Genomic DNA, 27,002 nt, shown 5'->3' on the forward strand with positions numbered 1-27,002 from the left:
AAAGAAATAAACACGAACAAATAATACCAGAAACCACAGAGTTAACTTGTCTCTGAAATCATCGTTGTCAGCTTTCCCAGAAACTGTCTTCAAGCCGAGATAACGAGCCACAAGAAGATAAATCAGGAACAGGAACAGAGGCTTCTTCAAAGCTGCGCAATAATTAACTAAGTTTGATCCAGACAAGGGCCGTTAACTAACACGCCTCCTTATATTCCCTGGAGGGGCATGTCAGTCTCTCTAATTAGTCTCTGACTTGACGTTTCTTTTCAAATTGTGCTTGACGTCTCAACCTACGTCTAGTCCTTGCATCAACCCAACATTCGTCATCACTCAAGGACTCTGGTATATTCTGTGGATCAGCTGCTGACACCTGAGGCATGATTGAAGTGGAAGGTTCTGGAGAGGGGGGAGTTTCCGACACTCCCTCATCCTCCTGGCTCACGTCTGCATCTCTCATTAGAGCAGGCTTCAATTCCAATGCCAAACCTTCCTCATCACTCGACCCCGTGTCTTCTGATACATCAGACTCAAAGCTCACAGCAGGCTCAAACCTTTCAGTCACAACATGTTAGTGACTGTTCAACTTTTAGTTGAATCAAACCCCTGGTTGAACCATGTTGCTATGACTACTGAAATGTAGGCCTGATGATGATTTTTTATTATTGGTGTATGCTCCCATGATTGGCTCATGACAATATGTGCATATAAAAATTGTACAAAAAGGGTGCCGCTGAAGCAGGCGTGTTTCCCATTTTCCCATGTTCACGTTTCTGGGCAATTTTTTATTTGCAAATAAAAAAAATTCTTCCAATCAGAATAGTGTTGGAAGGGACCTTGGAGGTCATCTAGTCCAATCCCCTGCTCAAATAGGAGACTCTATACCATTTCAGACAAGTGCCCAGTCTCTTCTTATAAACCTCCAGTGATGAAGCTCCCACAACTTCTGAATGGCAGCCCAAAAGACCAAGGGTCAGGGGGGAAATGTATGATATAATTTAGTATCGGCTGCGTCCAGCTTACGCCAACATGGCCACTCCTAATAAATTAATTTACGTTCCTCTGAGATGCGGCTAGAGACTTTTGATTTGAATGAGGGTGGATTTGTTGGAGCCCTGACACTGAAGGCAAAGCGGTTCCACTGGTTTATTGTCCTCCCTGTTAGGAAGTTTCTCCTTAATTCCAGGTTCCTTCACTCCTTGATTAGTTTTCATCCATTGTTTCTTGTCTTTCCTTCTGTTGCTTTAGAAAATAAGTTGACCCCCTCTTGTCTCTCAAATACTGGAATACTGCTTGGGCAAAGTCACACACATGATGGCAACTAAGTACCCTGTTTCTCCGAAAATACGACCTACCCTGAAAGTAAGTCCTAACTTGATTTTTACATGTGCGCCCAATATAAATCCTACCCCCCAAAATAAGCCCTAATTAAGAGTGGACAGATAAAAATTAAATTAGGGTTGGGATGAGGGGGGTGGAGCTGCCCTACTATTTAGTTTTGGACAGTTGTAGCCAGGCCTCACACACCCTGACACCTGCCTCGCTGGCCCATTTCTTCTGCAGCCAGCAAAGCTGGCAAGGTTGTCCTGAAGGCCTCTGTAGCTGATATCAAAGCTCCGGATCGATCCAGAGCTCTGTTATCCACTGCAGAGGCCTTCAGGAAAGCCTTGCCGGCCGCAGAAGAATAAGTTCTTGAAGGCCTCTGATAGCGAAAAGGAGGCCAGGGTGACGTGCATCAGTGACATTAGTCAGTGGATGACATCCTCCCAAAATAAGACCTGGTGCCTTTTTTGGTGGCAAAAAAAAAAAAAGACAGGGTCTTATTTTCGGGGAAACACTGTAATCTATGACAGAGCACCAAACTAGAGCTATGAAATGCAGGTAGTCCTCAACTTATAAACATTTGTTTAGCAACCATTCAAAGTTGCAACGGCACTGAAAGATATGACGATCACTCTTCACACTTATGACTGTCACAATATCCCTGTGATCACATGATCCAAATTTGGGTGCTTGGCAAATAGCATGTATTTTGTAACAATTGGAACATTTTGGGGTCCTTTGATTGCTATTTGTTTTTTGTTTTTTTTGCAAGTTTTATTGGTTTTTAAAGACAAACAAAAACAAACAAAACATAAAAACATCCAACTTTCTTTCATAAGTGTACAAGCAGTGTGTCGGTTGGTTTACAAATTTTTTGTGCATCCATTTCATAGTCTCAATTACAGTTACATTGCATAATAACATATTATCAATCAAAAATTGAATACCCTACTATCACTATTAAACAATCATTTGACTGTAATTTTGTTCATTCATACTTTGCGAGATAACTATAATTTACTTAGTTTATTTTATAACAATTCATATAATCCTCCCAAATCTATCCTAAAGACATTTTATAGATATCATAACAAAAAAGAAAAGAAATACATCTTTATATATTCATTATTTTCTAAAATTCTACGTATTTCATTATTGTATTTTATTATCTAACCATTGATAGAAAAGGTCCCAAATTTTGTAAAATTGTTTATCCTCTTGTTCTCTAATTTCAAATGTCAATCTATTCATTTCAGCACATTCCAATATTTTCTTAATAGTTTCCTCCTGCGATGGTGTTTTCTCATTTTTCCAATTTTTAGCAAATACAGTTTGCTAAAAATTGCTATTTGTGACCTTCCCAGATGGCTTCCGACAAGCAAAATTAATGGGGGGAACTGGACTCACATAACGTCCATGTGATTTACTTAACTACTGCAGTGATTGGCTTAACAAACAAGGCCAAAAAAAAAAAGGCCATAAAGTCAGGCAACTCACTTAACAACCGACTTGCTTAGCAATGGGAATTCTGGTCCCAATTGTGGTTGAAAGTCAAAAATTACCTGTAGTTACTGAGCTGGACTGGATCCTTAGAGATCCAGACTCATGTCTATTTTCAATCACCGAAACCCCGTTAGATAATTTGGGGCCAATCACTTTCTTTCTTGCAAGGTGGTTGTGGAAAACAAAAATATCAGACATGGAAGCACACCACTGTGAGTTCCTTGGGTATAATCTAATAAGCAATAAGCAAATAAAGAGCACGTTGTGCAAACCCACTGGGAGAAATGCCTTTCTCGTCAGCATAGCTTCTGAACAGGAAAAACTGGTTGCCAGCATCACAGAGGGAGATTCTGATGATCGTATATTGTAGTGTGAAGTCTCCTGGGAATCCTTGGTGTAAATTGAGTTGGAACAGGGCTGAGTTCCCTTAAAGGGAGGCTCACATCAAACACGTTTGACAGGTATATTTTTGGGAGTGCCAGTGTCCCCAGACCTTTGGCGGCCAATCGCAATTCCTTTTCCGGTAGTTTGGTGGAAGAAAAGTAGGGAGAGAAATAATTTATCAAAAACAAAATGCTTTTTGGAAATCCAAAAGGCTTCCTTACCGTTTTCATGGCGAGCACGATCAGACAAGCTTTAGGGTAGAGATGGGGAACGATGGTGCCTTTAGGACTTGTGGACTTCAACTCCCAGAATTCCTGAGCCAGCCTGGCTCAGGAATTCTGGGAGTTGAAGTCCACAAGTCATAAAGGAACCATCGTTCCCCCACCCCTTCTGTAGAGCTAGTGACGTGATTGGGAACTTTGGAGATGCTTGGTAGAGTAGGAGGTGACATGACAGCAGTATTCTAGTATTTGAAGGGCTGCCACAAAAAGGAGTGGGGGTTAATTTATTTTCCAAAGCACCAGAAGGCAGGACAAAAAACAATGGATGGAAACTGACCAAGGAGAGAAGCAAACACTGGAATTAAGGAGAAACTTTCTAGCGGTGAGGACAATTAACCAGTGGAACAGCTTTGCCTTCAGAAGTTGTGGGGGCTTCATCAATGGAGGTTTTTATGACGAGATTGGACAGCCACTTGTCTGAAATGGTATAGAGTCTCCTGCTTGAGCAAGGGGGTGAGACTAGAAGACCTCCAAGGTCCCTTCCGGCTCTATTCTGATTGAAATAAACATTGAAACATTCATAACATGGTTGATAGGGCTTGCATGACAAGTCTCAAAATGTCCCCTTGTCAGAATATAAACAGCTGAATTTGATTTCTGGCATTGTCTGTCGGCTTTTGATCTGGGAAGAAGGCAGTAGCCGAGAGTTCCCTAAGGGAGCTTTTGTGATTGAAGTGGGACCTAGAACCTGGGTCTCCTGATGCCCAGCCCATCATTTTCACAGACCAGGCTGAGCAGGAGGAACTGTCCCAGAGTCCTCAAGGCAGCTTTTCTGGAGGGAGAGGGATCTAGAAACTGGGTCTGTTGGTACCAGCCCAATATTTTCACCCCAAAACCAGGCTGAGCGGGAGGAACTGTCCCTGGGTCCTCAAGGGAGCCTCTGTGGCTGAAGGGGGACCTAGAACATGGGTCTTCACCACAAGACCCGGCTGAGAGGAACGATCTGGCCCAGAGTCCTCAAGGGTTACTGGATTAAAGGAGGACCTAGAACCTGCGCCTCCCTCTTGCCAGCCCAACATTTTCACCACTAGACCAAGCTGAGAAGGAAGAATCGTCCTAGAGATCCCAAGAGAACTTCTGTAGCTGAAGGGGCACCTAGAACCTGGGTCTCTCCACGCCTGGTCCAGCAGATTCACCGTCTTTTTACACCTATTCCCAATGCAATGTGTGCATGAACAATGAAGGGCAGTCGGCTTTTGCACACCCCTAGTTGGATCACTCTGGCCCCAGCACGATGCTCTGGGGAACATTTCTCCTTCCAATGCATTTATTAGAGCTTAGCTTGGTTTGTTACAGCCAGCATCTCAAGACAGGACCTCTTCTCTCTTGCAGAAGACAGCCTTCCTTATCCCAAGTGTCCTAGAGAGGGAATCTGATCCTGAGGGCCATGTGGCTTGCATGGGGTTTAGATTTCACAACCCCCAGAAGTAACATCAGTCCCCACCCCTTGTGGTTATTGGTTGGCCAGGTTATTCAATATCCTGACCTTCTGAACACAAACAGCAACACCAAGAAAACCCGGGAATGGTTATAAGTCCTCAGGGCTGGGAATGGTGATCTGCCAAGTGGCACCTGTACTTTCCAGACAACCATTTTTTTTTTCAGGGTTTCCAGCTGTCAAGGAACAGAGACTTATGAGTTTTGCAATACTGCAGAGTTCCTGCAGCAATCCTTCGGTGCTTCTTTTTGATGGCCCTGTTTTTCAGACATCAGCAGGTTGAAAGAGAGAAGGGGGGAGAGGAAGGGAGGGAGGGGAGGGAGGGAGGGAGGGAGGGAGGAGGAAGAAAGAGGGGAAAGAGGGAGAGTGGGAGGGAGGGAGGGAGCAGGGAGGGGAAAGGGAGGGAGGGGTAGGTGGGATGATGGGAGAGGGAGGGAAGGAGAGAGGGAGGAAGAGAAAAAGGGAGGGACAGAGAGAGGGAGGGTGAGGGAGAGAGAAGGAGGGAGGGAGGGTGGGTGGGAAGGATGAAGAGAGAAGAGAGGGAGGGAAAGGAAGAGGGAGTGAGTGAGGGGGTGGGAGGGCTGATGGGAGAGGGAGGGAAAGAAAGAGGGAGGAAAAGAAAAAGGGAAGCAGATAGAAAGGGAGGGTGAGGGAGAAAGAAAGAGAGAGGGAGGGAAAGGGAGAGAAAAATAGAGAGAGAGGGAGGGATTGTGGGAGAGAGAGGAAAGGAGAGAAGGAGGAAGAGAGTGGGAGGGAGGGAGAAGGAGGGAGGGAGCGGGAGAGAGTGAGAGATTTTCTCCTAAGTTTTTATTATCTCTAGGCTAGGCCAAGAGTTCTCCATTCCTCTACTCATTGTAGAATACCTTATGCCACCAGACTCGAAATTCTAGACCTAGAAAACCTACAACTACGCCGCCTTCGGTCTGATCTAAGTATAGTATATAAAATCATACATTGCAATGTCCTATCAGTCAATGAATACTTCAGCTTCAACCATAACAACACAAGAACAAACAATAGATACAAACTCAAGGTTAATCGCACCAAACTTGATTGCAGGAAATACGACTTCAGCAATAGAGTGGTCAATGTCTGGAATACTCTACCCGACTCTGTAGTTTCTTCCCCAAACCCCAAAAACTTTAACCTTAGACTGTCTACTATTGATCTCACCCCTTTCCTAAGAGGTCTGTAGGGGGCGTGCATAAGCGCACCAACGTGCCTACAGTCCCTGTCCTATTGTTTCTCTTTCTTTATTTTTCTTATATGTAACCATTTCATGTATTCACAACTATGTATACATTTATACTTATTATCTTGTAAACAATTGGCAAATCAAATAAATAAATCCCTGTCCTATTGTTTCTTTTATATATATTTTTTATTTTTCTTATATGTATCCATGTATTCATAACTATGTTTTACTTATACCTATTATCTTGTAAGCAATTGACAAATTAAAAAATAAAAAATAATTTTTTCAGGGCAGGCCCAGCAAGAAATGCATGTTGATTCTGGTTTTCCATTTGAGTCATATATCGTTTCTATAAAATGAAGGATGTTTAGCAATGGATTTGTCAGCCTCTGAAAGTCTAAGGAAATATTTTTATATTACCAGATTTAAAAAAAAAGTCTAGTTCCTCTGACACAGAATATCTATTAAACATTTAGCTATGTTTTAACAGCAGCAAATGGAAACCTTAGATTTCTCCTGCCCTGGGACCATTTTTAATAGCATTTATTCAGAATAAACTCAATTTACATAACATGATAAACAACTGAAGCTAAATACAACCTCTGAATCAGTCCAGAGGACTGTAAACAACTGTATCTGGCTTAAAGCAATGTGTGACAGCTATAACCACCGCCTATCTTTTAACGTGATGCTTTTGTCAATAAATTATACTAAATGGACATCAAGCCACTATGTCTTGTTCAATAAATTATGATCACAACAAACCATGAGGGCTCTAAACCTTTCCGTATGTCTTCATGCAGTATTTCTTTAACTATTTTTCCTCAGGGCCTCTTCGCACTTTTAAAAATCACAGAAGGCCCCAAATCAGCTTTTGTTTATATGTGTTATATTTACCAATATTTACCGTATTAAAAAGTAGAATTGAGGCCATCGCTGCTACTACCTCCTGTCACAATCGTTTGATGGGATTTTACTATTGAGTCAAAAAGAGGGCTGTGAAAATATTTACAGACCCTTCACATCCCGGACATAAACTGTTTCAACTCCTTACCTCAAAACGCTATATAGGATCTTCTGCTTGAATAGGGGTTGGACTAGAAGACCTCCAAGGACTCTTCCGGTGCTATTCTAATTAACATTAACATTTGTGACACTGCAGTTCCCATTAATGGTTGCAACCTCTTTATTTTCTGCCTGCAGCTACTAAGTACTTGCAATCTCCCGGCTATAGAGCTTCTCCTTCCTCTGTTTAAAGCTGAGAATAATAACAATGTGTTGTTTCTGTGTCATATATGTGTGTATGTGTGTGTATGCACAATTTATTTATTTATATTTTTTGTCATGTTTATGTAGTGTATACTGGAGGTGGTGACCCTTTGAGAGCTGTATGCAACAAATTTTCATTTTAATCTATGCCGATTTATGTACGTTCAAAGTGACCATATTCTATTCTTGAACAGCTTTGCCTTCAGAAGTTGTGGGATCTTCATCACTGGAAACTTTCAAGAAGAGATTGGACAGGCATCTGTCAGAAATGCTACCGGGCTGTGATGGCGAACCTATGGCACGCATGCCACAGGTGGCACACAGAGCCATTTGTGAGGGCGTGCAAGCCCCAGCCAAACTTACCTGCACTGTGCATGTGCGCCTCCCAGGTGATTGTCGGGCTGTTTGAGGCCTTTTTCACCCTCCCTGGAGCTCGAGGGAAGCCTCTGCAGCCTTTGGAGGCTGAAAAACCTGGAAATACCAGAAGTGCCGAAACCGGAAGTGCTGAAATGGGCCCGTTTTTTTGGCCTCCAAAAGCTGCAGAGGCTTCCCTTGTGCCCCAGGTGGGGCAAAAAAGGCTTCAAACTGGCCAAAAATCAGATGGGAGGCACGCACATGCACAGTGCACGTAACAGGAGAGGGGGGCAGAGCACATTGCATTGTGGGTGCATGCATGTGCTTTCGGCACACCACAACAAAAAGGTTCGCCATCACTGCTATAGGATCTCCTGCTTCAGAAGGGTTGGACTAGATGACCAACAAGATCCATTCCTTCTATTCTATTCTATTCTATTCCATTCCATTCCATTCCATTCCATTCCATTCCATTCCATTCCAACTATTCTATTCTATTCTATTCTATTCTATTCTATTCTATTCTATTCTATTCTATTCTATTCTATTCCATTCTTATCCTATCCTATCCTATCCTATCCTATCTATCCTATGATTCAATTCTATTCTATTTCATTCCTATTCGATTCTGTATATTGGGAATGGTGACCCTTTGAGAGCTGTATGCAACGAAATTTCATTTTAATCTACGCCTATGCGTACATTTAAAGAGACAATCAAGTTATTCTATTATTCTGCTATTCTTCTAATACACTCCGATTGCTTTTCCAGGGCGGACCGCAATTGGGGTGGGGGAAGACAGAGCGAGGGGGAGGGACCCTCCCCTCCCCCGCTGGCAGTTTCCTCCCCCTTTGCAGGAAGTGACACACACGTTCGCAACCGGGTCAGCTGGGATTCCGCTTTCCTCGCCGCCCCCCCCACCCCTTCGCAACTTCGCAGAGCCTGGGCTTTCAGGAGGGCGCATGGGATTCCTGCAATGGGAAGGTGGAGGGCGTTGTGGAGGCCTTGGGGCTGCGGCCAGAGCAACCTCTCGGCGCCTACGGTTAGTTAAAAAAAACAACCCTCGCCGCCCCCCCCCTTCTCTTTGGTTGTTGGGTTTTTTTGTTTTTTTTTTGCAAAAACGCCGAAGGTTACTTAGCAGGGCGAGAGCGTGCAAAAGTTAAGGCGGGGTTGTTTTTACAACAATTGCCACCCGTGCGCGCGGACGTGCAGAAGGCAACGCTTGCCCATGAAGGCGGGGAGCGGCGGGGTCTACCCTGAAATTGGGGCGGAGTGGGGGGGGGGAAGGAAGGGGTTTAAGGGGAAAACGGGGAGTCGTATTGCAAACCGTCCTGGAAAGCGATCCCGTGCAAAAGCAGCCGGGATCGCGTGCAAGAAGCTTTGCGTGCAGTGCAGCGTAGCGCAACCAGCCTTCCTCCCCCACCCCCGTTTTCGCTTTGCTTAAGGGCGAAACCTCCGAGGATCCAGATGGCAGGCTTTGTCCACTGCGTGGGGAGGTGTTTCCTAACCCACCACCACCACCACGTAGGTGGTGGTAGCTCTCGTTTTATAAAATTAAGCGCGTTTAATGTATAATGAATCGATTATGGTATAAGCAGCCTTTGATTTCGCCGCGCGGTTTTGAAGGGCGAACTGTGATCTCGGTTTTCGGCGGTGTGCATGAATAAATCGTGGTATTACCGATTACTCTAACCATTAGATTATAATATAAATGATGTATAAATGATGTATTGTGGCATTATGAGAAATAAGTTATAAAAATGCAATGCTAATAATGTATATCGCCGTGCCCTGCTTGTATTCAATCGTGGGTTAGTTACCTTTCGAAGAAGCAGATAAAACCCGTTTAAATACAGGTTTGTTGCTGGAGATCCCTTTAGATGAGATTTGCTGGGGGGTGGGGAAACGAATCCCCTGGATAGGAGTCGGCATAAAACTACCATGGGTTGATAAAAGATTTGTTAATTTTTACTTAATAGACGCAGCAGTGCCACTTTTTCTGAATTCTTTCGGCCTTCACCACCAGATCTTTTTCATTCCAATTTTCCCGCTTATAACCAAACTAGAGTCTGATAAATAAGCAATGATACCCTCTTGATTTGTGTACAGGAAGCCAAGTTTTGGGAGATAGGCGGGTGGGAAGGAGCTGATTATCTTAAGTCTTTGAAATTCTAGTTGTTTCTAGTGGTTGAGACTTGGGAGGTGTAGAACTTTAGTAGATAAAACTAAGATATAGGAATTTATGTCCTATGTGTATTGTAAGAGATATCTCTCAGCCTCTGTGTACAAGCAATTTTTAAAGGATCTTTCCCCCACATTAAGAAAACACATAATAAAGTTTTAGCTAAGGATAGTTGAATAAGCCATGGTTTTAACCATGGTTTATTGAACTTTGTTGAGTCCACATATTACGTTAATCCATTAGCCACCCATTAATGAGAAATCCCCTCACTAAACCAGAGGAGCCAAATTCTAGATTTTAAAAAAAAAGTTTATTGGAGAAATACAGGAACAAGGAAAAGGATGGTTTTTACAAAAACTCCCGATAAAATCAATATCATCTGTTTAAATAAACAATTTTTACCTCCTTGAATTAAGATGTTGGATTCCCAAACATGTTGGAAGTTCATCGACCAGATATAGTTGGAGAAATGTCATCAGGGCCTTCTCTGGAGATGTTGATAGGCAGGGACCTCTTTCCTCCTTCCTTGGGGTGCTTCTCTGTTTTAGGGAAGGTGGAAGGTAGATCAGAGCCAACCTCTTTGAGCAGAGTGACTTTTATTTTGCCCAATCAAAGCCAGTCCTCTTTCCCTGATGTCTTAGACCTAGCTAGCAAATCAGAAATTACCTTACTGGTTAGACCCACCTTCATAGCAAGGTGGAATATAAAGACATACCGGTAGTTTAGTGTTTAGTCTGTATTATGTCAGTGGAAATCTCATTTGAGGAAACAAAATAAATAGAATAGAATAGACAGGACAGAACACTGTTCTATTCTCTATTCTAGTCTCTATTGAATAGAGAATAGAACAGAATATAGAATAGAACAGAACAGAATACAATAGAATACAATAGAATAGAAAAGAGAATAGAGAATAGAATAGAATAGAAAAGAGAATAGAATAGAATAGAAAAGAATAGAATAGAATAGAATAGAATAAGATAGACAGAACAGAACACTGTTCTATGATGGAAACTGAATAAGGAGAGATTTAACCTGGAAATAAGGAGAAACTTTCTGACAGTGAGAACAATCAACCAACGGAAGTTGTGGGAGCGCCACCACTTGAGACCTTCAAGAAGAGATTGAACTGCCACTTGTCAGAAATGGGGTAGGGTCTCCCGCTTGGGCAGGAGGTTGGACTGGATGACCTACAAGGTCCCCTCCAACTCTGATTATCTGTCATCTGTTATGCTATTCTCTATTCTAGTCTATTGAATAGAGAATAGAATAGAATATAGAATAGGATGGAATAGAACAGAACACTGTTCTATTCTCTATTCCAGTCTATTGAATAGAGAATAGAATGGAAAAAGAGTAGAGTAGAGTAGAAAGGAAGGGACCTTAGAGGTCTTCTGTTCCAACCCCCTGTTCAAGCAGAAAGCCCAATTGTGTACCATTTCAAACAAATTGTTGTCCACTCTCTTCTTTAAAACCTCCAGTATTTGTGCCTCACAGCGCATAACTAATTTATTAGATCTATATTGGGCAGTTAGGATAGCATAGTATCTAATGCCTGAAGAGTTCAATGTTTACATGTTAAAGAGTTTACATGTTAAAAAATTACAAATGTTTCCCTTCGTCCCTGCAGAGGAGCCATTATTTTCCCATGCTTTTGTGACTTTTCTTCCGTCATTATCCTGTGGGAAAGTCTAGCTGGGATACAGGTCTTCATGAGGAGATATACCTCTCCAAACCCTAGATCAGGGGTGTCCAACCTTGGCAACTTTAAGACTTGTGGACTTCAACTCCCAGAATTCCTCAGCCAGCTGGCTGAGGAATTCTGGGAGTTGAAGTCCACAAGTCTTAAAGTTGCCAAGGTTGGACACCCTTGCCCTAGATCAAGAGTCTTCAAACTTGGCAAGTTTAAGACTTGCGGATTTCAACTCCCAGGATTCCTGAGCTAACATGAATGGAGGAGGAAATCTGGGAGTTAAAGTCCACAAGTCTTAAAGCTGTCAAGTTTGAAAGACCCCTGCCCTAGATCAACCTTGAACCCTATCCATTTTGTCAAGATGGCTGCCTCATGGGCCTTATTTAATGAGGCCTCTTTCTCCAGGCCGTCTTTTATACCCCGCTCTTCAATGGTGGTTCAGAGCAAGGTAGATGAGGCAATCGTTTTAAAGAACCGATGCCTACAAAGCACCATCTGCTATTCCTAGGATATGAGAGTTGTAGACAGAAAATATCTGGAAAGAGAGTGAGAGAGCATAGAGAACAACCTTGAACGACAGAAGGATTGAGCTGCTAAGCCCATCTAAGGTCAGATAAGAAGGGACAAGAATGTAAGGTGAGTAAACATTTGAGAGAAGCCCCTCCCAAGTTCACATGAAGATAAATTGAGGGAAATGGAAGCAGTTTGAGGCTTGGGAAGATTCTATTACTACAGCTATTACTATAACTGTGATTCTGTGGCCCTCAGGTTGTGGACCCCTGGCCTACACTAATGGGTGCAAGATAGTCCATACAGGCAGTCCTTGACTTGTGACCATAACAGCCTGCAATTTTGGTCATAAGGTGTGAGGGTCCTTGAGCAGATCACTGCATCACCATGTCACAGGCTTTGCTGTAACTTTATAGTCTTTTTTTGTGGTGGTCATTAAGTGAGCACCACAGTCGTTAAGCAAATCCATTGTTTGCTATGGGACAATTTTTTTGTCAGAAACCAGAAATAAACACCAGTTTCCAGTGAAAAAGAATAGAGTAGAGTAGAGTAGAATAGAATAGAATAGAATAGAATGTAGAGAATAGAGTAGAATAGAATAGAATGTAGAGAATAGAATAGAATAGAATAGAATAGAATAGAATAGAATAGAATAGAATGTAAATAGAGTAGAATAGAATAGAATAGAATGTAGAGAATAGAATAGAATAGAATAGAATAGAATGTAGAGAATAGAATAGAATAGAATAGAATAGAATAGAATGTAAATAGAGTAGAATAGAATAGAATAGAATAGAATGTAGAGAATAGAGTAGAATAGAATAGAATAGAATGTAGAGAATCGAGTAGAATAGAATAGAATGTAGAGAATAGAATGTAGAGAATAGAATAGAATAGAATAGAATAGAATTCTTTATTGGCCAAGTGAGATTGGACACACAAGGACTTTGTCTTTGGTGCACTGTAAAGATTGTAAAATGCAGTCACATAACTGCAGGATGGCGCAAGCAACAGTAAATACCAGTTGCCCACCCTCTGAATTTTGATCAGGTGACCATGGGAATGCCGCGACGGTCATAAGCATGAACAATGATTGTAGGTCATTTTTCTTTTTTAACTTCGAAGGGGTTACTGAATGAATGGTTGTAAGTCAAGGACTACGTGTATGGTTGGGTTTTGTGGGTTTGGATCGCTGGGTTATGAGAACCCAGCTCCAAGGGGCTGATGGGAGGAAGGAAGAAAATAGTATTGACTGAGCAAATATGCCAAGTTCTCTCTTGCCTCCTTTTGACTCTCCAGGTGTTCCACTACCGAAATGCCTCTTCCCTTGCCCTCCCCCGCCAACCTATACCATTGTTGGCTCAAACCATGACCCAGTACCTGCGCTCCCTGGAGCCCCTGGTGAACCCCAAAGACCTGGAGCAGACGCGGCAGCTGGTGGCAGACTTTGGGGCCCCAGGCGGAGAAGGCGAGAGGCTGCAGGTGCGGCTGAAATGCAGGGCTGCCCGCATGGAGAACTGGGTAAGGAAGGGGGACTCTGGAGGGCAGGGGGGGGGGGGAACCATGGAGCCCTGGGGGTGCAGTGGCTAGAACGCAGTACTGCAGGCAAACTTTGCCTGCAACCTGGAGTTCAATCTCGACAGAGCTCAAGGTTGACTCAGCCCGCCATCCTTCCAAGGAGGGTAAAATGGGGGGGATCCAGATTGTTGGGGGCAATACGCTGATGGTCAACTCGTAAAGCATTCAAGGCCTGCTCTCGAGTTGCCATAAGAAGTGGGGAGGGGGGGAAGATCTGATAGAGCAGTTTTGGTTGCTAGGACCGGAAGCACATTCCACGCATACCTTTCTCCAGATTGTGTCCCAGGTTTACCAGAGCCCCCCCGGAGTGGTGTGTTTTCTACAGCCCCTGAAAGTGCTCAGTTGGAGACTGTTAGGGATACAACACCTTAGCAGAATGTGCAACAGCAGTCTAGCAGACAGAGAGTGTGTGTGAGATAAAGCGTTGTAGCTTTACACTCAGTAAGACAGATACACTGTGCAGTTAAATAGTTTTTATTCCAGCAAGAGTTATAGCATAGTCAAAGCAGTCCATATGTCATACACTAAGTTCAGACAGTCCAAGGGTTGTTCAGTTTGCAAAGTCCAGTGTAGAAAATAGGTCGTTCAACTCACAAACAATCTGTCCAGTGATGTATCTCTTTTGCAGTCAGAGATATGAAGCAAAATCAAACCTTCTTTTCTTCTCTCAGCAAACGCATGCAGTAATCACCATCAATCCTTCTCTGTCAGCATTCCAGTAAAAGCCGGCAAACAGTGAGCTCTCTTGCTCCCTCTTATGGCGATTTACAACCGCACCCAAATACTTGGCTTACAGTTTAAAGTGACACACACATTTAAACTAACAAACATATATTATATTTAGCCAAACTAAGTTAGGTAACCAATGTTATCCCTAACAGAGACTGTGATTTATGACACACTCTTGGAGGAGGGGGGAAACAGGGTCGTAGGTGGGCAGTAAATTACATAGGGCAGAGTCCACTGCACTTGGGAAAAACGCTGACACGTTGCTCCTAATAAATAATGGGTTTCCTTTTGAAATTTGGCTCGAGGCACGTGAATTAATTGGGGCATCCATCGGAACACTGACACTAATATTGTGAACTGCCCAGAGAGTACTGTTAAGAAGGGGTCCCCAACCACCAGGCTGTGGCTCACCCATGGCTTATTTGCAACTTGGGCTGCGTGAGAGGCCTGCCAGTGTGCACACAAGCAGCAGGCCAGTACTCGTGCATGCAGCTTGACTCACGTGAGTGGTGACTCGGTTCCTCCCTCCCCCTGGAAGTTGACCCACAAAAGTTGAGGACCATAGCTGTAAAGCACTATAAAGTGCTATAAAAATCTAAGTGGTATTACTATGTTTCTAGGTATTTCTATCCAATTTTTGTTCCTGTGGCACTATTAAAGGTAAAGGTTCTCCTTGCACATACATGCTAGTCGTTTCGGGCTCAAGGGGGCGGTGCCCATGTCTGTTACAAAGCCGAAGAGCCAGCGCTGTCCAAAGATGTCTCTGGTCATATGTTCAGCATGACTAAATGCCAAAGGCGCACAGAACACGTGTTATCTTCCCACCAAAGTGGTCCCTATTTTTCTACTTGCATTTTTTTTACGTGCTTTTGAACTGCTAGGTTGGCGGAAGCTGGGACAAGTAACGGGAGCTCACTCCGTTAACGCGGCGCTAGGGATTTGAACTGCCAAACAGCCGACCTTTCTGATCAACAAGATCAGCATCTTAGCTACTGAGCCACCACGTCCCTATATAGAGGCATTATTGGTAGGTTGCAAATTCCGAGTCATGGAGAGCAACTACGTGGTGGAGGTACGTCTGTTCCCCTATTGCTTTCTTGGAACGGCTCTTTTTTCTCCCACTTGGTGCCCACCAGATGTTTTGCAACTGCAACCCTCCCGAATTCTGCAACCACATCATGGCCTGTGAACTAAATGTTCCCAAAGAAGCCACAAAAGCTAAATCAAGGACAAGTCCAGACTTGCCTTTCCGCCTTGATAAGGAAGCTTTGAACCATCATTGCTGGTCCACACCATTTACTAACACCCCTTTCCCGTTCTTATGATTCTGAAACCCACAAATAATAGGAATAGCAATAGCAGGTTGATATTCTGCTTCACAGTGCTTTTACAGCCCTCTCTAAGTGGTTTACAAAGTCAGCATATTGCCCCCAACAATCTGGGTCCTCGTTTCACTGACCTCGGAAGGATGGAAGGCTGAGTCATCCTTGAGCCGGAGAGAGTCGAACTGTTGGCAGTCAGCAGAAATAGCGTATAATACTGCATGCTAATTAACCCCTGGGTCGCCACGGTTCTCTGGGTTAATGTTGGTTGCTTTGTTTCTTGTTTCTTTTCGCTTAAAAAATATCACACTTTTGTCTCTCCAGTAATGTCACCGTGTCATCAGAAAAGCTTTGTGGTCCTTGACGCCCTGATTGGTTTCTTAAATTTATCTCCAAAAAAAAAAAAGAGTCCTTAATTTTAAGGGTTTGTTCATATTAATGGGAAAAGTGGTGAGGGAACTACTACTGGGCGCACTACTGCCCCAAGTTGCTTATTTGATGGCATGGGAACTCAAGAGTTTGCTTCTGTCCTTATCTTGTCACAGAAATGAGCCACCAAGTGGATGCCAAGTTCGTAATGATCAATCTAGGGTCTACTTAGTAGCGTTTGCTGGGGGCAAGAGGAGAACAGATCAAATGGATGTGACAAGGGTCGTTGTGCAAAAGTTACAACTCAGATACGTGCACCCGATGTACCCCTGGTACACAGTGGCAGTGTTTGCGTGACGTTTCACTGCATGGGATTCACCGCATAACCTAAGAATCATTGTAGTTTGCGCTGGATTCTGTCGGGTCTTCCCACAGTACCTGATGACCTCCAGATGTATTGGACCAATCTTTGCACATCTGGAGGGGCATTAAGCAGGGGAAGGCTGCCAGAACTATAGGTTAGATTTTGCAGCAGAAGTTCAAATCCAGAAAGCTCACACAGATGACTGATTCAGCAGGATTCATTAACTTCTTTGTGTACATAATAACGTGAAGTAAAGTTTACAATACCAATAGTGGATTCTTCCAACGTAACACAAGCAAAACACAAGCAGCAGCTTCAGAGCTCAGAGCAGAGACTAGAGCCACACCCAGGTGAATCTAGTTTCACTTTCCAATTCAGCTCCCATTGGCTGGTCTGTGGCCATGCCTATACATTGGCTGACTTTGTTAATAAGCTCTATTCCATTCATGAATATACTCTGACACTATATACCAGTGGTGGCTAACTTTCCTGTGCCAAAAATTGTGTGCGCGCTTGCGCGCTCATGTGCCAGCAGCCAGAAGGCAATGTGCGCCCTCCCACTGCGCATGTGCATGCAATCCCCCACCCCCTTACCTACACTGCACCTCCCAGCTGATTTTCAGCCTGTTTGAGGCCTTTTTCGGCCTCCCAGGCTTGAGGAAAGCCTCTGCAGCCTGAAAAATAGGCCCGTTTCATCACAGGAAGTGATGAAACGGGCCTATTTTTCAGGCTGCAGAGGCTTTCCTCAAGGCTGGGAGGCTGAAAAAGGCCTCAAACCAGCTGAAAATCAGCTTGGAGACACGCGCATGTGCAGTGAGGTAAGTTTGCCTGCGGCTCGCGTGCTGGCGCAAAGGGCTCTGCATGCCACCTGTGGCAAGCGTGCCATAGGTTCGCCATCATGGCTATATACTACTAAAACCCTTGTGTATCCACTGATTGTAACCAGGGTAGATGAAAATTGATGGTTTTTTTTAAAAAAAGCAAAAGAATAGATTTTTAAAAAATTTAAATTGGATTTAAAAAAAAACCAAAAAAAATGGGGCCGGGGCCCCCCCCCCACCCCCCCCCCCCCCCCCCCCCCCCCCGCCCCCGGCCCCCCCCGCCTCCCCCCCCCCCCCCCCCCCCCCCCCCCCACCCCCCCCCCCCCCCCCTGGGAACAATTTTAAAAAATGCCAACCACCAAACAACACCCCCAACCAGCCCCCCCCCAAACCCCCCCCCCCCCCCCCCCCCCCCCCCCCCCGTTCCCAAAAAAATTGGTGGTGTAGGGCTTCCTGCCTAAGCAGGGGGCTGGACTAGAAGACCTCCAAGGTCCCTTCCAACTCTGCTATTCTATTCTATTCTATTCTATTCTATTCTATTCTATTCTATTCTACCCTACCTGCTTTTTTGCCTAGCTGCAATCATTCCGTTCCTCTGTTTAAATAAGGAAATATCCCTGAAACAATGACCTAGTAGGTCGCAGGTTGTCTAGTTTGAATTAGACAATCAAACTTCTAACACTTCCAAGTGTGCAAGCAAGCAAACATGATAATCTTACTAGATTTTGTCTTCAGTGTTACCACATTGTCCTCGTTTTAATGAGCCTTTGCGTCAGTGGGGAGCTGATAATTAATAGTTTGGAGGAAAAATATTAAAGCTTTCTCTTGTTTTGGTCCACTGAAGCTGGACTTTCCTTTCAGGAAGAAAGTAGACTGTTCAGTCCATGCCTGACCGACTTTATTAATGATCTCAAGTGGATGTGGCACTAATGCAAAAATTCAGCTGATGCAATTTATATAACTTCTTTTTGCTGCTGTATAAAATTTTATTTTTTAACCCTAAAAACATGCCATGTTCCCCTTAGAATTTACAAATATAAATTCCTTGATACAGAAATTTACACTCTGCCAAAATGGTCCTATGCATTGCTTGAAAAGTTTGTACTTATTTTAAATTTCTTGTTGCTCTCTATATATATTTGTGGCTTTTATTTATCTACTAACAGCGTTTATTGGCTGCCCCCATGTGGCCAGTTTAAGGCAGTGTACATCAGCAAACATACAGAATATCTTTATAATTAAAACCAATGAAAACACATTACCAAAACAATAAACAAGCACAGAATGAGATGAGCTAGTCTAATCCCTTTGAAAATAAGAACATTTTAAGAGCCATCCTGAGCGGAAGGAATCACAAGGAATGATTCCTTAATTATGGGGCTGTCGACATAAAACCCCATCTCTTTTCTTATTACAGGAAAGGCACTGATATCAGAAATGAATTTTCTTTCATTAGGACCAGAAAAGCAAAATCATATTCAGTAAGTCAGTCCCCAGTAAGTCCACATGCATAGTATTCTGGTCTGTAAAAACATGTTTGCATCATTGAAAATGGAATAGGAATAATTTCAATAATATAATTAGCAATAATGAATTTTCTTGAGTCTATTGATCTATTTGAGCTTACCGAAATATTTATCAGACTTATATAAACTGTCCAATTCCAGAGGCACTAAAAGTTTTTTGTAGCTTCAAATATATTTTTTTAGAAGCAAAGTATGACCGCAATTGACCCCAAAATTTCTGTTGCTGAACAAGACGGGATATGTGGATTTTGCCCCGTTTTTCAGCCTTTCTTGTTATTAAATGCATCACTGCAGTTTAGTTAGGAACATGGCTGTTAAGTGAACCTGGATTTTCACTAACTTTGTCAGTGACCTTGGGCCAACTGTCGTAAATAGGAGTCAGTTGCTGCAACGGGATGCTGCAATGGTCGTAAGTGTGAAATATAGTCACGTATTTTTTCCATTGCCGTTGTAACTTTGAATGGTCACTAAATGAACTGGTGTAAGTCAAGGAGTGTGTCCTTTTGTCTAATGGCAACAAGATAGAAATCAGGATCAAAGGCCTCAATGGAGGTGGGGCAGAGACCAGATTGCAGCCTCAGTTACATATTGCATCCTGATGCAGCTGACGCAAATTCTGTAATCTGGGTTTGTGTGATGATTGTCAACTCATAAAACATTTTCTGTGCCCCGTTTTATAATTGCCAACAGAAAGGTGGGGGGAAGGGCTTTGGAAGAGCAGTGCAGCAGTTTGAAATCGAAAGCGCATTCTGTTCATATTTTGCAGAGATTGTAACTAGGCGACTGAAGTTTCTGCTGTGGACAATCTCTAATTGGAGAACATGATTGATGACTCTTGGCTATGGACGTGTTTTGTTGGAGAATATGAATTATGATACACCCAGAGGGGTGGGGGAAAACCAAGAGTCAAGGGTGACAGTGAATTACGTGTCTCAGAATCGGCTACATACAGATCATGCCAATATGTCGCTCCTAATAAATTCTTTGAAGTTTTTTGAAGATTGGCTCAAGGCTCGGGATTTAATTCGGGCAATCGCTGGAATCCTGAAGCGACTTCATGACAGATATACTGTGGCTTCTAACAGTTGCTTATGCATCCCATAGACCAGGGGTCCCCAAACTTGGCAACTTTTAAGACTTGTGGACTATGCTGGCTGGAGAATTCTGGGAGTTGAAGTCCACAAGTCTTAAAAGTTACCAAGTTTGGAAACCTCTGCCGTAGACCTTCCTCCTGCCACGCATATTCTGATGGTTGATGGATGACATATATTCTAACCTTACCTAATTCATCCTAGATCAGAGATTGGTGGATTCAGACGGCCTACTTGGAGAACCACCTTCCCCTGGTTGTTCACTCAAGCCCAGCTGTCATCCTGCCCAAGCAGGATTTCAACGACTGGAGAGGACAATTGAGGTGAGACATTTGATATGGGGTTAAAAAAAAAATGGCTTGGGTCAAGAAGTGGAAGTGTCATGGCTGTTGGAGGAAGAATCAGGTCTTTGGGAAGAAAAGGGAATGACGGAAGGCAGGGATTGAATTGATACATGGGATTCAATCATGGTTTAACCCGGGGTGGCTAACCTTTTGGGGCTCCCGTGCTGAAAATTGCGTGCGCTCCCTCTCGCTCGTGTGCCAGCACACAGAAGGCAACGCGCCCTGCCCCCCCGCGCATGCATGCACAACACCCCCCGCATCCCGTTACCTGCATTGCACATGCGCACGCCTCCCGGCTGATTTTCAGCCTCCCTGAGGCTCGAGGGAAGCCTCTTCAGCCTCAGGAGGTCAAAAAACGGGCCTTCCGAAAATACCGGAAGTACCCATTTTCAGCCTCCGGAGGGCCTCTGGAGCCCAGGGGAGGCCGTTTTTGCCCTCCTGGGGTCTCGAAGAACGCCTCTGCAGCCTTTGGAGGCCAAAAAAAAAACAGGCCCATTTCGGCACTTCTGGTATTTCCCTCGAGCCTTAGGGAGGCGGAAAACTGGCTCAAACGGGCCGAAAATCGGCTGGGAGGTGCACGCATGCGCAGTGCAGGTAAGTTTGTCTGGGGCTCGCGTGCCTGCACAAATGGCTCCGGGTGCCACAGGTTCGTCATCACCCGTTTAACCATTATCCCAAAGGTGCTTTTTCAAGAGGCAACTGGATTTTCTTGTTTTTGTTTGAAGACATTTCACTTCTCATCCAGGAAGCTTCTTCAGCTCTGACTGGATGGTGGGGAATGGAAAGATTTATATTCCTTGCAGACAGCTGGTCATTTGCATTCTTTTCGAGAGTCCTTGAGGCCACCTGGAGGTTTATCCCCCTCTGTTGAGAGAGAACATGTTCAATTTCAACATAGTTGGCCCCTTTGACCCCTCTTTCAAACTAGCGGTCCTCTCTGTCCAAAATGTGGAGTTTTTTTATCTTCAAAATAAACCTCAGGTAGCCTCAAGGACTCTCGAAAAGAATGCAAATGACCAGCTGTCCACAAAGAGTATAAATCCTTCAATTTCCCACCATCCAGTCAAGAGAAGCTGAAGAAGCTTCTTGGATGAGAAGTGAAATGTCTTCAAAGAAAAACCAGGAAGTTCAGTGGCATCTTGAAAAAAAGTTTGGCTTGTTCTATTTGGATGACTGAGAATCTCCATAGATGTTTAATCAATGGTTTAACCAATGTTTTTGGGGTAAACCATAATTTGCTAGATTCTTTCAACATGCCGAACATAAACCATGTTTCACATATCTCTGCGCTGGGGCTTTCAGAATATATTATCCCACAAACAAAATATGGGACATTTTGGAATGCATTGACCTATTTTTAAGATCTTCAGGATCGCCTTATTTTATGGTAGGGGCTCGGTTGTGTAACACGACTTGGAATGTGGTTTAGCAAATTGGGTGAGCTAGCCAATTAGGTTTCCAAACTATGGTTGATGGTTCAGCATGTGACAAAAACTTAGCCAGTTGTGGCTCCCATCAGCCCCTTTGCAGCGTGTCAACATCTCAAGATAAGGCTGTGAATTTTTTTTTAAATTGAGCTGGTTTCAAGAATACAAATGGGGAGATTCTTGCTCTATCCCATCATTAAAATGAAAAGTGATCAAAGAATGGCCTGAGAAAAATGTCCATAAGTCCCCCAGTGACATCAAGACATCTGTAGAGCGGAATGTATTAAGAGTTTGCAGCAATCCAACCAGCACACAAGTAAATAAATCAGCAGGATTCATCTATAGAAAAAAACTTGTTCAAATACAATAATATAAAACATGATGCAAGTATACAATATCCATGCAGCTCTTGCAATGTGATAGCAAGTACAAGGACAAGAAGCAGAAGCAACTAGAACCATCAGAACTCAGAAATCACAGAAGCTCTATATTTATACAGACCAGTTACTCCTAAGCCATGAGCCGGTTGACATAGCTCACAGCAGGTGGTGTTTCTTAGTCATCAAACAGTTCCCATTGGCTGACTTCTTATGGCTATCCCAGATCACGATTTCTTACATGCTGACAGAATGGGACAATTTGCCACAGCCAACTGAATAGAGTAGAGTAGAGTAGAGTAGAGTAGAGTAGAGTAGAGTGGAACAGGAATAGAACACAACACAACAGAATGGAATGGAATCATAGAGTAGGGTAGGTTAGGATAGGATAGGATAAGAATAAGGATAGGATAGGATAGGATAAGAACAGAACAGAACAGAACAAGAGAATAGAATAGTAGTGTTGGAAGAGACCTTGTAGGTGATCTAGTCCAACCCCCCGCCCAAGCAGGAGACCCTGCACCATTTCTGACAGGTGGGAGTCTAGTCTCTTCTTGAAAGTCTCCAGTGATGGCACTCCCACAACTTCTGAAGGGAAACTGTTCCATTGCTTGATTGTTCTCACAGTCAGAAAACTCAGTACAGGACAACTCGCCACGGCCAAGTCACCGTGAGACAACTCGCTGCAGGACAATTTAACAATTCTATTTAATTATTTAATTTTTTAAACATTTTTGTCATTCACATATTCTGCCCTCCTTTTTGCACCCTTTCTTTCATTATTCCATTCTGCCATTTCTTTAATACCAGTGGAACTCTTGTCCTGCAGTGAGTCGTCCGTGTTGAGTTGGTCGCGGTGAGTTGGTTGTAACGCAAGTTGTCCTGCGGCAAGTTGGCCGTGGCGAGTGGTCACAGACCCCTCTAGAGGCCCTCTGAGGTCCTCAAAGGATGGGGCTGAAGCCCCAACCCTTAAAACTGAGGTCCTCGTTATTAGTGCAATGCACTAATCCAGACTGAAGGCTGAACCGGCACTGGCAAATCACCAGCAGGAATCACAACAGAAACAATAGGTCTGTAGTGTACACTGAACACAAATTGCTTTGAAGCTGGGAGCATTGCTTGAAGAGCTCCTTATCCAAAGACACATCGAGCTGAGTCTGGCGTAAAATGAAGTGTAATTAAAACTTGCGTGGGTGGCCAGTCAAACAGAGATCACTTCGTATAAGTACACCTCTGGCTGGTAGCTGCTGAAAAGGGGTGTGGCTTAATGAATATCCTTAACCAGATTGTTTGAAAGGAACAAGTGTGGGGGTATAGCTCAGCGGTAGAGCATTTGACTGCAGATCAAGAGGTCCCTGGTTCAAGTCCGGGTGCCCCCTTATTTTAGTGGGGGGGGGAGGAAAAGAGCGTTTAACTTCTAGGTCATCGACTACCTTCCCAACCTTTTGGGCACTATCCCAAAGGTGCTTTTCTCAGGAGGCAACTGGACTTTCTGGTTTGTTTTTTTTCTTTGTAGACGTTTCAGTTCTCATCCAAGAAGCTTCGTCAGCTTTATACTCCTTGCAGACAGCTGGTCATTTGAATCTTTTTAGAGCAGGGGTGTCATTAAAGTGGATTTCATTGAGGGCCGCATCATGGTTGTGTTTGATCTTGAGGGGCTGGGATGCGGGGTGGCCAGGGTAGCTGTGCTCAATGTCACTCAAGTCAGGGATGCCTGTGGTGGCCCAAGTGCTCTGCCAACGAAAATGGGTTTCCGAGCTCCGTTTTTGGCTGCGACCCTCTGACAGCGAAAACGGAGCTCGGGAGGGCCACATGCAGCCCTCCCGAGCTCCGTTTTCACTGGTAGAGGCACTGCGGGACGATCCTTCGCTGTTTCCAGAGTGGCCCCCATGGGCCAGATCTAAGCACCCCCGTGGGCCGAATCTGGCCGCCGGGCTTTGAGTTTGACACCTGTGTTTTAGAGGGTGGTTGAAGCACCTTTGGGACAACCATGACCTGGATGACTAAGCATCTCTACAGGCTTTTAGCTATACAATTTGGGATGAACACCCTTTGAATGGTGTGGGAGCAGGAATGGATTTCCAGAGGAAAATAGCAAACTGCAGGAACCAGCAGCACTACTTGAGTGACATTGAGGACACAGATAAACCTCCAAGTGGCCTCAGCGACTCTCTACAAAGAATGCAAATGACCAGCTGTCTAAAAGGAGTATAAATCCTTCCATTCCTCACCATCCAGTTAGAGCTGAAGAAGCTTCTTGGATGAGAAGCGAAACATCTTCAAAAGAAAAAAAAAACCAAGAAAGTCCAGTTGCCTCCTGAAAAAAGCACCTTTGGGACAACCATGACCTGGATGAGGGAGAATCTCTACAGGCCTTTGGGGCACTAGGGACCAGTTCTATGGAGAGAGGTTTTTCCATGGACAGGATGAGGCGTGGTTTTGCATGCTGCCTGCATCCCATGGATGGGGCTTTGCTTGTTTGGGTGTCCTGGTTTTTGGCATGCCGTGGCCCGGTGCCAGTCTACAGATCCCAGGGGTGGTTGTGGTTAGCCGGCAGCAGGTGCGGACGGCTGAGGAGACCGAGGACTCAGATGAGGGGCCAGGACCACTAGGGAGTGAACTGCTGCCTTCAGAGATTGTGGGGGCTGGCAGCAGCGATGAGGAGGTTCCCGAGGAGCCTGTGCCAAGTGCGCGTGCGCGCAGGATTGCTCACAGGCAAGAGCAACTACAACAGCATGGGCGACTTGGGAGTAAGGCTGCAAGGTAATGGCCCCTCCTTCAAGCAGATAAAAGCCAGGTGTGAAACGAACATTCTTTGCAGAAGGCAAAGACGTTTTGAAACTCCAGCCTCGTGGACATTCCAGTATCCTGAGTTTGTATTTAAAGATTCTTGTATTGCAAATTATTTCTTGCCTGTTATCTTTTGTCTGTCTCGCACAGTTTGGCAAGGCTTGTGCTTATTACGGCTAACCATTTTGCAGAAGCATTAAGAGGTTTCTGTTCCTTTTGGATTGTATTTGATTTGTTGGGAAAGGGTGTGGGTCAGAACAGGGGTTGGGGACCCCCTGTTCTATGCCAACAAAACAAGTGGGAAATAAATATTGAGACAGTTCCCCAAGACTAAGAGTTAAGGTCTTAATTTGTCATTCTTCATTATGGGGAGGTACACGTTGGTTGCTTGCCAAGTAAGATATGCCATTCTCGGCCACACCCACTTCTTGGGGAAGAAGGAATATATTTCTAATTTAAACTATTTGGATGTAAGGGTTGGGTAGTTGGGTAAAACCTGGAGGCCTTCACTTAAAAACATTCTCATGTTTTTAAGTGTTCCTTTTTCTTTTTTTTCTTTTTTTTCCCATTCTTTTTTCTTTTTCTTTTTCTTTTCTTTTTTGCTCTTCTATTTGTGTATGTGTTGTTGATTTGTTTTTAATTGTAAAATTAATAAAATTTGTTTTAAAAAAAACCTGGAGGACTTCAAAACAGCAGGGTATAGAAATAGAATAGAATTCTTTATTGGCCAAGTATGATTGGACACACAAGGAATTTCTCTTGCCATCCCCTTTTCATTCATCGCATCACATGAACCAATCCCAAAGTAAGTTCCTTTTTTTTCCTGTGCCACACTCCTTGGCCTTGAACTAACAAAAGAATTCTGTTTTGTCTACTAAGAGCTACTCAATTAAAATCACCCCCCTCCCACTTTCTCAAGCTATGTGTCAATTCCAAAGCTGACACCAGTCACAAGTGGGAGGGGATGGGTGATAAAGAGTGACGGAAAGATTAGGTGTTGTGAAATTTATTTCCCTATCTGCATGGAGAAACTAGAACAGCCTGTTTTATTTATTTTTTTTAAAGAAAGAGGGCCCATCATTCATTGCAGGCAGTCCTCAACTTATAACCAGGCCAAAATGTCCATTGCTAAGCGAGAGGGCTGTACAGTGAGCTTTGCCGCCATTTTGTGACCTTTCTTGCCAGAATTCTGAAGTGAATCACCACAGTTGTTAAGGTGGCAATACAGTGGTTGGTTAAAGGAATCTGGCTTCTTCCTTGCCTCTGCTTTGCTAGAAGGTCACAAAAGGCATAAATACACACCAGTTGCCAAGCAGTACCTCATGTGACTGCAGGGATGCTGCAATGGTCGCAAGTGTGAAAAACAGTCATAAGTCACTTTTTTTCAGTGCCACTGTAACTTTGAATAGTCATTAAGTGAATAGATGTAAGTGGAGGACTACCTGTACTAGGTGGGGTGGAGAGTCTTATATATATATTTTTTAACTGGTCTGGGTATCCCACCAGAATTCACCTTGATTTCTCCAAGGCAGAAAGGAGATGGATACTAAACTAAAAGAGACAGCTTAAAATCCTTCCTGCTCAGGACAAAGATCCTGGATTTTCCCCCAGTTCTAAATGAAAGGAGGAGGAGATGAAAGGGATAATGTTATGTCTCACCTGTACAAAGGAGGTGAGAAGTCCAAACTTCCACTGAATACAAACAGGCAAGCAAATCCAGCAATTATAGAGTTAACTCCTTTGAGCCGATAATGTTCTTGGCAGTCTCACACACACTGTTTGCCAAGTCCGACCAGATAAGAGGAATATAAATCACACAAGCTGCCACAACACAGAATACACACCGAAGCTCCTCTGAATAAGTCACACGTTGTCCTGAACAAGTTCCCGGAGCGAACACACCCACTTTTATTCCCTGTGGGGCGTGTCAGTCCCTCAGCTCAGTCTCTGATTCGTCCCTTCTTTCTGCGTCGCAGCTCGCACTTTTGCCTGCGACGTTGCCTCGCATCAAGCCAGCATTCCTCTGCTTGATTCTCAGTCAGAGACTCTGATACACCCTCCTCCTTTTCCTGATTAGCCTCAGGTCTTCCCTCCCGGTTATCTGCCGACACCTGAGGCACAATCAGGGAGGA

The 27,002-nt window shown here is 44.0% G+C and overlaps 1 protein-coding gene and 1 non-coding gene across 2 annotated transcripts in view; both read left to right on the plus strand.

Annotated features, from left to right (window-relative positions):
* Positions 1-8,589: 8,589 nt before the first annotated feature.
* LOC113425450 (carnitine O-acetyltransferase-like) overlaps positions 8,590-27,002 on the plus strand; it is a 62,332-nt gene continuing 43,919 nt past the window's right edge. Inside the window, exons 1-3 of the mRNA XM_087953049.1 lie at positions 8,590-8,789; positions 13,432-13,653; positions 20,137-20,255. Coding sequence (XP_087809175.1) covers positions 8,724-8,789; positions 13,432-13,653; positions 20,137-20,255 — 407 coding nt within the window. The 5' untranslated portion in view covers positions 8,590-8,723. The remainder of the gene's footprint in view (positions 8,790-13,431; positions 13,654-20,136; positions 20,256-27,002) is intronic.
* On the plus strand, positions 23,388-23,459 carry TRNAC-GCA (transfer RNA cysteine (anticodon GCA)). The gene has a single exon. It is a non-coding gene; the product is annotated as a tRNA-Cys (tRNA).

Source organism: Notechis scutatus, chromosome 2 (genome assembly GCF_049901735.1).
Source record: "Notechis scutatus isolate UNSWTSFEM ecotype Mainland chromosome 2, rNotScu1.2, whole genome shotgun sequence".
Lineage (NCBI taxonomy): Eukaryota > Metazoa > Chordata > Lepidosauria > Squamata > Elapidae > Notechis > Notechis scutatus.